Source organism: Vidua macroura, chromosome 1 (genome assembly GCF_024509145.1).
Source record: "Vidua macroura isolate BioBank_ID:100142 chromosome 1, ASM2450914v1, whole genome shotgun sequence".
Classification (NCBI taxonomy): Eukaryota; Metazoa; Chordata; class Aves; order Passeriformes; family Viduidae; genus Vidua; species Vidua macroura.
Window position 1 is genome coordinate 148,775,421 of NC_071571.1, and position 10,640 is coordinate 148,786,060.

The following is a 10,640-nucleotide window of genomic DNA, read 5'->3' on the forward strand; positions in this document are numbered from 1 at the left end:
GGTACTTTCTAAGAGTTTGTTGAGCAAGAAATCAAGGTCTCTGAATTCTGACTGTGTATCAAAGAAATTATTCAGAGAACAATCTGGAAAAGGCAGAAGTATTAGTTATCTGCCTTATAGGTTTCTTGAAAATAGAATATCAAACATTTTGTTTCTAAATCTCACAGTAAAGGTCAAGTGCACTAAATTGCTGCAGTTGTACAGAAGCAAGTGGAACAAAAGCAGACTTCACTACAGATCAAATTTGCACTTTCATACTCAATGACTTTGCATCTTTCCTTTTTAGTACCGGGGTGTCCTTTATCCCACAGAGACTTGCAATTCAGCCACAAACATGTTTAGTTTTAATAAACATATTGGCTCAAAAATGAATTGATTTTAATTGAAAAACAAACATTACTTTTAGAGCAAGGACTGCTGGAGTGGAGGGGGCTGTAAAAACGTGAAGGGATTCAGAATTTCTCACTGAGAGAAAAACTCACATGTCGTTTATGTGGGTTTTTTTTTTTTTTTTTCAAAGGCTGTGGTGAGAAGTAAAAAGGCAGTCCTGCTGATTTTCTTTTACTGTGGATGCAACAACCTGGCCAGGTAAAAGCACCAAGAAGGGAAAAGTTTGTACCTTCCTTAGAATAACTAAACATGTCGCGAAGAGAAGTTTTAAAGATGATGTGGAATGGGCAGAGAAGAAACTTGGCCAAGAGGGAGCTGCAGCCTGGGCAGGAGGTAGAAGGTGCCCATGTAAAATCGAAAAATCAGAGAATGGTTTGGGTTACTGACAAATGTTTGATAATTCAGAAATAAAATACTGTTCTTATTGAAATTTATTTGAGAGGGCACAAGGGAAGATTTTTAAACTGAAAAGGACACTTGATTTTGAAAATGAAGTGCAGAATACCCTATGTGGTGTTCTCTAGGCAGAAAAATCATTTTGGCTTATGCTTTTTCTACCAGTCTGAAATGCAAGACATTTCCAGTGACAATCTACCTAATTCAAATAAAGCAAGTGTTACTTTTCCTGTATAATGTCAGACCATTATTATCCTTTCTCTCTGAAGGTCTGGCATGAACACAGTGACATCCATAAGAGTCTATAAAGTGCTTTGAATATTAAAACAGAAAATAACTAGGATCTGTACAGGGCATCTGCCTAATGGCTCTGCTGAATGAGGATGCAGAATCCTTATATACACATACACGTGGAATCATATAACTTATTTTGTAAGTTTCATTCTGTCAGATCATCAAAAGTTTTCTAGGAAAACAACCAAAAAATCCCAGTGTATATGTCAATGCAGAATGTGCCAGAACTGTGCAGAACTAGTCAGCCTGTACAATACAAAGAACAGAACAAAAAGCTAAAGAAAAATAGCATTTCAAACAGAAAAAGATACACAGAGCATCAGTTTAGCATGTTCCCAACAAGCAATAGCATCTAATAAACAAAGAGACAACTGGGAACACAAAGAACTGGAAATAACAAGCAGGGTCATCAAGTCTAAGTCCTTGGAAGAGCAGGCAGATTTTTGAGAGTTATCAACTAAAAAAAGTCTTCAGAGAAGCTCTGCCTCTCAGTCCCATATTCCCTTCACAGTTGTGCAAACCCAGACACCACCAAACAGAAGAGTGAATCAAGGGTATGGCCACAGTGCTTGAACCTCATAGGTGAAAAAAAAAAAAAAAAGGAATAAGGGGTAATTTGGGTTCACTAGTGCTCTAGGAACAAGTCAGTTATTCAGTCTGGTTAAGGCCTACTTTAGACCTGAAAAGGAAACTTTGCCAATAGCAACTAGACACAGAACCCTGCTGTTATCACTGTGTGGATCTTTAGAAATAGCTGAAGTGCAACAGTATTTTATGTGTGAAAATTATGCAGGAGCAATCAGTCTGGCAGATATTTAAATCATGTGAGATAATTTTCTTTCCCCCTTATTCTTTCTGAACATAGAGACCCAATGAAAAGGGACATCCTCCTAACAGGTAGTGCTAGTGTTGAGAACAAAAAGGAATCCTCCTTTCAACTACATCAAAAGAAGATGTCTTAGCCACAGCCTTTTTGCAAGTGGAAGGGTGCAGATATCATCCAGTTGACACAGCTGCCCAGGGAACACACACAGACACATGCTGTGAGCTACTGAAGCTAGTTACTTCAGGATCAAAACCTTCAGTTTCCTGCTGCCTTCTGAGAAATTTCATGCTGCTCAGGCCCGTTCTGAGTCTGAGAAATAGGATTAAGGACATCCATTTGAAAATAGGACACAGGAAAAAAAGTCAAGGAGAGCTCCCAGCTCTCAGGACAAGACCAAAATGGGTTAGGTACCTCGAGACTTGTGTCTTTTCCCCCTCCCAGTGACTGACTTTTCCCTGAGTCATGACCAGACGCAAGTCCTCTGCACAGCAGCCAAGTAGGCAAATGGAAATTAGTGTTACCCCACAGGTTTCTGAGCTGTATTCCCTAAACTGCAAGAGTAGCCCTCCACTCCCATTGTGAGGCCGCCCAGAGCATATCAGGACTGACCATGATAAATCCTTTCAGCCTGGATGTGCTTGTGCCTTACTGAGCTTTACTGCAGTCCTGGTCCCCCACCAGCCGTGAATTTTTCCCTGAAGTTGAAACAGCAAGTGGCTGTTGCATTAATTTCTTGTTGGAAGATAGAGATGGGAAATGATCCTCACCTGCCTTTGAGATTTGCAGAGATTCTGGAACAAATGCACATTTCATAAGCCATTGGAAGATAACAAGTCACAGCTTGAAATTTGAAACAGCTGCTTCATGTAGCAGCAAGGACAAGTAGCCTGTGTGGAATTGTCAGGAATAAATAGTGTTGAACTGATCTAATATCCACTTTTAGCAATGTAACAGGCCTTAAGAATAAAGGAGAAGTAGCTGTCACAAATCATACCCCCTTACTAAGGTTTTCAAAAGGGCTGCATGTGGCATTCTCATAAGTGAGCCCCGGCAGCCTGGTCTAGATGAGGCTGTGATCGATTGGATGCAAAGCTGGTTTGATAACGTATCAGAAAGGTTATCAGTGGTGCTTTGTCAGAGTGGAAGGATGCAGAAATGGAGTTCAGCCCGGTCTCTTCTGGATACAGTCCTGGCATATGCTTTCATTAATGAATTAGATGATAGAAGAGAAAGTATGGTTATTAAATTTTCAGATGGCATAACGCTCAGAGACATTGTAAGTACAGGAGGACAGGGTTTGAATTCAGAATGATTTGGGAGAATTGTATAACATGTCTGGGGTGGGAAAGGGGAAGCTGAAATTCAGCAGGGACAAGTGCAAGGCCACAGACTTCAGCTTACACTATATGCAAGTGCCAAAATTTGTCAATAGCAGCTCTCTAACCAAGTGTGGAATTGCAGCAGATGACAAGATGAATTCTTTGTTGGAAAGAAAAAAAAAAAAAAAAAAGAAACTGCCACCACACAGGAGTGAATAAACAGGGTTATAACATTAAAGATGTGCAACAGTCCTTCCTTTGTCACTAGAAAGACTTCAGATACCATGTCATATTCTGTTTTGAATGTGTCAGCTCAGTAAAAAGGTATGCAGCAACAGTCCAGAGGAGAAGAAGCCTACTGTGGGAATCCAGAGCATCCCTCTCTGGATGCCCTGGAAGGTCTGGGACCCCGGCAGGGGGTCAGAAGCCCCCCTGTACAGAGCCCCGAGAGACACTGTCTCTGATCTCTGTCCATGGAAAAGAGTTTTCAATCTTACAGGATGAATTACAAGCTCTGTATGATATAAGTAGTAATTAGTGTGGCACGGGTGCAAAAGTAGAATTTTAGGATTCTAGATAAGGGGTTCAAAGGGGGCAAGATGGAGGAAAATTGGGTGTGCCTTGTCCTTTTTCTTCTTCCTGCCCTCCATGTTTCACTGTGGTGTTGGCATTTTTCTATTGATTTAGGCTGGGGACACACTGTTCAACATGGGTGATAGATATTGGCACATTATTGTAAATATAGCACACGTAGTTTCTAGTATATAATGTTTGTAACAACCCAGTGAGGGGCAGAGCCCCGCATGCTGTCCTGCAAGACAGACCTGCTGCAGGTCAGAGGGAAAATATTTTAGATAAGAAGAAATAAACAACCTTGAAAACCAGCACAGACGAATTACGACTTCCTTCTTTGGCAGTGGGGCTGAAAGACAGAGATTTTCTACAATCTTGGGAGCATTTAAATATCAGAGATCCCAACAGCCTACCTGAGATGTAAAAAACATGGCCAGAGCAGAAAGACTTGCAGGCTCAATGTTTATTTAACTTCAGTAAGTCTCACAAGAAACTCTTCAACAAGCATCATGTATTTAAAGGGCTTGTTGCAAACAAGAGTACAATAATCTGCTTTCTAAGTTTCTAGGGAATATGAAACAAAACAAACAAAAAGCAGCTTTCTTTACAATTAGACATTTCAGTTTGATTTTTTTAACAGTGAGACTTGCAAAGCACTTGGAAGATTTCTTTTTAAACACAGCTTTATGCTAATAGCCTGACCTCAGCTGGATCAATACCTTTGATGCAGGAGTCAGTGCGTCCTGCTGAAAGCAAGTCCTCATAAATTTCACGCACCAAAGGACTGGAAGTGGGATCTAGTTGGGAATCTCAGCAGCAGTGAGCTCCAGACTGGCTCTGTCTCAAGTCTGGCAATACCCACTGAGTTTCAGTACAGAATCTCAGTATGGATTATTCCATCTGGGCTTTGCTTGTGGCATCAGTCTCTCTCCTCCTCTTGCTGCCTGAACTGTTCAAAGGAAGTTGTTTGCATGGAAGTGAGAATGGTAACACATTTTATCATTTCCATAGGGTGGCAGAAAAATAAAAAGCTCATTGATGAATGCTGAGATCTTTATTAAACATAAGAAATCAATGGCTTGGATATTGCATTTATTTAAGCATCACTGTCTCTTGGTTTGTGGGCAGAACACTCTGGGCAGTCAAAACCCACTTGTTGTATGGCTTAGAGTGATCTTCATTAGCTATGCTACTTATAAGGGCTTTCATTGCAATCTAATGTGCTGAAAGATATGGCAGTTGTCCATGACAGATTGCTTTGTTTCTCCTGTGGTACCATTGCCCGGGTGTAGGGAAACATGTTCCATTGAATGTGGCTCCTCTGGCAGTGAGGAATCATTTGCATTCAGTGATTTCTAAACCTGTCGCTTCTCTGCATTCCTTTCAGACCTGAGCCTCTTGCACTGACCCAGTGCTGCATCACCTGAGAATTGTCATTGCTGAAGTTGGACTCTCGAGTTCTGAGATGAGGCTGCAGAGCACAGAGGAAGCCCAGAGGAAGCCCAGAGGAAGACAGAAGGGCAGGTGGTGTTGGGGTCCATACAGCCAGCAGGGACAGTGGCTTCTCTTGATGGGAATGGCCTTTTTCCCAACAACAGCACATTCACAAGCTACCACTCCCTGATACCAAAAGTTTGCCATCCATGTAGGACAGTACATACAGTGTCTTTTGTTTTCTGGCAGTCTGCAAAGTCATGTTTCCTTTGAAGTCTGCTACTATGCAATATGTCCAATTGTTCAATCTCAAGACCTTTAGAAGAATTGGAAAACTGGTTGGTGTCCACTCAAGGTGAATTTAGGATCAGCCTTTCATTTGTGAGTTTGTAAATCTGCTGCTGACTCCAACAGACATGAGGAGAACAGCAACTGCTTTTTCATTTTTGTTTTGCCAACTCAGAGACTCCATCACTGCCTACAAGAGCCCTGATCATGAAACTTAGGAACCTTTGACTTTTTAATACTGCTTATAGCCATTAAAAACTAAAAAGCTGAATTTCATGTAAAGGCAAGTTGAGGGAGAAATAAGTAAATGCTGGGATCTAATATTTTAGGTTTATGGTAGCCATAGATTGTAAACATATACTTTAAAGACAGAAGGAGCTTTTGTAAATTTGACTTTGCATAAAACAAGGCAAGCATTAAACAGTCATATCTTCAGGTGAGTGAGACTGTGGGGTTTTCAGATTTCAGGGGGTAGAGAATCTGCCATATCCTGAGATGAACTCTCCAGCATTAAAAATATGCAGCTTATCTGTAGTCAGAACTTGTCCAGCTTGAGCTACCAGCCTGTGAAGTGTTATGTACTTGTATGTTAAATTAAAAAGCCCTCTGCCCTTATATATAATATTTCCCCGAATTTCTATTTGGAGCTATTTCCACTCACTGCTTTTACATTTCATTACTGCTCTGCTGCAAGAGTTCAAAGTTTTCCTATGGAAGTCTTGCGTGGCTCTAGGGAACAATGCTCTCCTAGGGCAGGCTATTTGCAGTGCAACACAGGGTAAAGGGAAATGCAAGCATAATTCCCATCAACACTGACAGGTTTAACAATTCCCCCTCTCACTCCTCCCCCCCACCCCTGAGTATGGATTATATCCATGTCTCTTCACCAGGGACCTATATCCTAGCAGTTTACCATTCTCTGATATTAACACTTGAAGTTTTAATGAGCACAAGCAAAGGAGGATGCTTAGAAACAATACATAAAAGTACAACAAATACAGGATAAGCAGTTTGAGATTAGATTTTAATGCCATCTTAATGACAACACCAGGATCTACTTATTGCTCTGCATAACTATGTCATTAACACAGATGCCAGAATACTGCAAAGAACATGAACTGTAGGGTTTTCCACTTTGGGAAGTGACATTTTGGAAGCAATCAGGACAAAGGGAAAAGAAGGGGCAGGCAACAGACAAGGTGTCAGGACATAGTAACATATTCAATCTGCTCAAGCAGCTTGATAGCATGGTCAAAGCGCCCTCACTTGCATTAGTTTTACAGAATTTCTCTTGTTCCCAAGAGAAATTATTTCATTATAATGACAATATTGCCACTGTTTTTCAAAGATTTTTTTCCCATTCTTTAACCCCCTTTTTAGTTCCATTCACTCCCAGCTACGACAGGTATATTATTAACAGACATAATCAGGCTTCACAAATTATGTTTTTGGGTTTTGGAGAGAGGATTAGTTAAATAAAACGTGTGAATACTGATTGACTAAAACCAAAAGTGAAAGCTTTGAGTTGCTATGCAGTCCCCAAAGAAGCTGAAGTCAGCTTGCCTTTCAGAAATCACCAACCAAGATGCAGAAGGGAAAGGTAGTTAAAATTGGACATGGAACCTCAAGCCCAAATCCTTTGCAATGTAGAAGAAAAACAGCAACACTGAATCTGAAGGGCTTGACATGGAACATGAAAAATTTATCCCTCTTGGCACCTGTGTAAGATTGATGCTCTGGAAGGATTTTGCGTGAAGACCAAAAAGACCACAGTTACTAGAATTTAATCCTCACGCATGTCCAAAACCAGGGTGATAACCTTGTCTCTACTTGGGCCCCACTGCTCATACTGCCTCCTCATGTCCTGTACCAGGTAAGCTTTAGGAAGGCACAACGCCTGCACATATTGAATGGGGTGACAGAAATGGGGAAATACCAGAAATAGTGGGGAAATAAGAACTGTATGAGTCTGGAGAATGCATCAATGAAAGGAAGAGGAAAAAGACCAGTCATTCAACATCTTCAGTGTTACCACCTTGATACAGCCTCTGCCTGAGTTGGCATCAGCTTCAGGAGCTACTTCACACACTGTCCCAAATCTCCTCTGCAAAAAACCCTGAACAGCAGAAGTCTTGAAGTTCATTGTCCTGCTCTTTCATCTCCAGTTCTCCATGCTGCTACAAAAAGAGCCAACTGAGCAAGGCACCGCAGTCCCTTTACTCCTTTCTTTCCCATGTCACATGTCTTAGAAATAATCAGCTGCAGGAAAAGCAAATGACCTGGTGTGATGTAACTGTATGCCTGTTACTGCCATGCACTCATTTATCTTTGTGTGATAGCCCACTGATATAATGAATCTGGTTACCATGACAGCGAAAAGCCACAGCTGGTTTGAAAAATTCAGAGGTCAGGGGCAGAGCAATGTAAAAATCAGTTTGTGTTAAGCATATCTGGAGTTGTGCTTCTGTCACCCAGAAAAATTTCAGCATTGATTCAGATCTCCTTGTGCTGATCTTTGCTATAAGGAGAAGAAAATGACAGGACACTGAACAAGAGGATTAATGGCCTGTGTATCAATGTCTCTGCCTTTCTCCCTTTTTCTCTGAATGCTGTAAGAACATGCTCAGCTCCCACCAGGCCTGACTCAGCCCTTCCTTCCAGGAAAAACACAAAACTGCATATTTCTGTGTGTTGGCCAAAGGAGAACTAGGAAACAAAGGAGACAGAGGGCAACTAAAAGGATTTATAAGGGAATGAGAGGCTTTTGATGATGAGAAAATAATGAAACATAAATGTCAGAGGGAGTAGCCACAGAGAAAACACCCATGAAGAGCAAAGTTAAAGAGAGGTGGTAGGAAAATGTTGATGATAGGGGGAGAGAGAGCAAAATGAAGCAGAAAGGAGTCTCAGCATATTTCCATAATGTAACACTGATGAAGCCTTTTATGATTATGACAGGGATTCTCAGAATGTTCCCTTGCAGGAAGTTTGCATACTCATACTTTAATAGCTCTGAACACTTTCCCAGACTCAGTGAAAGTGGAAACTTTTTCTGCTAGTGCTGCCTGCTCTAAATCTGGGCTACCCCTGTGCATGACCAAGCTCCAAGGAGCTGTATCTCTCAGGTCTGCTCTGGATGGGCTGGTACATCAAACCCATGTCCATGCTGCCTCCAGGGAGTGTGACAGCCCTGACTGTGTACTCTGCAGAGCCAGCTGATGCTGCTGTTCAGGAGGAATACACTATGTCCTGCCAAAGGAATGCAGACATTTTTTGCACAATATCTTTTGGGATATGGATACAGGTTGGTTTTTTTATCCAGAGCCAGACAGAAGCCTGAGCTGATCCAACCTGTGTGTTTCATGCAAAATACCAGGGAAAATGATGAGATTCTGGGCTACCTGAAGCAAAGCCAAATTCACAAGTTAGTATGACCTTAAAAGCTTCCAGAAATCTCAGCTTGCACTTACTTCCAGTCCAGACTCAAGCTCCAACCCAGTGTGCAAACAAAGAGTACAGATTATTGCTATTTACATACCAGGTGTTTACCTGAGTCTATTCTTTCAGACTTGCTCATTTTCTCAGACTGCATGATTGCAACATTTCTTGAGATAAATATATGCCACTATAAATACAAAAAGATATTATGTCCCTGGATGAGTTTTTGAAAGGTGTACACCACCGTTCAATACTAGTTAAAAAAAAAAAAAAAAAAAAAAAAAAAGACTGGCAGAGAAATCACCTTACAGCAGAGAGGAAGCTTTTGATCTCCACAGAGTGATTTCACCATTTCACCAGACCTTTCTGTCTGAAACACATTTTGCTTGTGCAGATGATTTGCACAGGATAAATCCATCACAGTCAGTTCAAGAGGACTGACACCAGTGTTTTAGTCTTTCCAAATCCTACGATGTGATGAGAAATAGTCTCTGATCCCTTCAGGGCCTCTGCTGCACACTTCAGGGGGAGGAATCTCCAGTGGATTCCCCTCAAAATTGCATGAGCAGTAGTTGTATCCCCAGTCCAGGTTCACCAGCTCCCCAAAGGCTGCCGGAAGGGACCGTAGATGGTTGTTTCCCAGCCAAAGTGTGTGCAGATTCCTTAGAAGGCAGATATCCTCAGGAAGGCTCTCCAGTGAGTTAAAGAGCAATAGCAATGTTTCCAGTTTCTCCAGATGCCGAATGCTGGAGGGGATGGTATCTATTTTGTTGTCACTCACATCCAGAAAGGTGAGGCTCCTCAGCTGGCAGAGGGCTGCAGGCAACTCAGTGAGGCTGTTGTTGGCAAGGTGGAGGCTGTGCAGCCTTTGGAGTGCCCCCATCTCTGCGGGCAACGAGCTCAGGTTGTTGTTGCTCAGAGTGAGCCTCTCCAAGCGGCTCAAAGTGCCAATTTCAGCAGGGATTTTCTTCAAGTTGTTGGAGTCCACATAGAGGCAGGTGAGATTCCTCAGACGGCCGATCTCCTGGGGAAGCAGCTCCATCCTGTACCTCAGGCAGCTCTCTCGTTCTGGGCTCATCTCCAGCACCTGCAGCTGCTCCAAGCCAAAGACTTGTATGGGAACTGACAGCAGCTCTCTGCCAGAGATCTTGAGTTTCTTCTTCCCTTCATATTTTGGATCGTGCTCTGTAAGGTACCTCCAGAGTGGATCAGGACCTGGACAGGCACATCTGGGAGAGGTGACTGCATCCATATCCCACCAGAACAGTGGCTGGTTGAACAGAGACTGTCAGTCACAAATACTTGCATGCTCCACAGGCAGCCTCTGAGGTTTCTGGTGGATCAAGGTTCTCTGTCAGCTTTGTGCTCTGCTGGGCACGTTACCAACACACAGAGTGTTTGAGTTGCTCAGATACATCCCACTGAGTAAACATTTGGTATTCTCACATGATCAGGTGTTTTTCTTCCTGCTCTGCAGAGCACACAAACCCAGCACCTGAGCTGTGATGTGGCCTCTCACGCCTGCAACCAGTGAGCAGTGGTCAGACAGGGAAAACTGACTCTGCTTTTCAGCAGGTGTGTTCAAATCTCTGCTTGTGTGTAGCTCTTTCCTTGTGGAAGCATCAAGGGTGCCTTTGCCTGAAGAATTCACATTGCCTGGGATTGCAATGGAAGCAGTAAGG

The 10,640-nt window shown here is 42.4% G+C and overlaps 1 protein-coding gene across 1 annotated transcript; it reads right to left on the bottom strand.

Moving 5' to 3' along the window:
* Nucleotides 1-9,409: 9,409 nt before the first annotated feature.
* On the bottom strand, nt 9,410-10,210 carry LOC128809835 (uncharacterized). The gene has a single exon (XM_053982237.1). It carries the CDS (start codon nt 10,208-10,210, stop codon nt 9,410-9,412), a length of 801 nt encoding a protein of 266 aa, XP_053838212.1.
* Between the last annotated feature and the right edge of the window lie 430 nt (nt 10,211-10,640).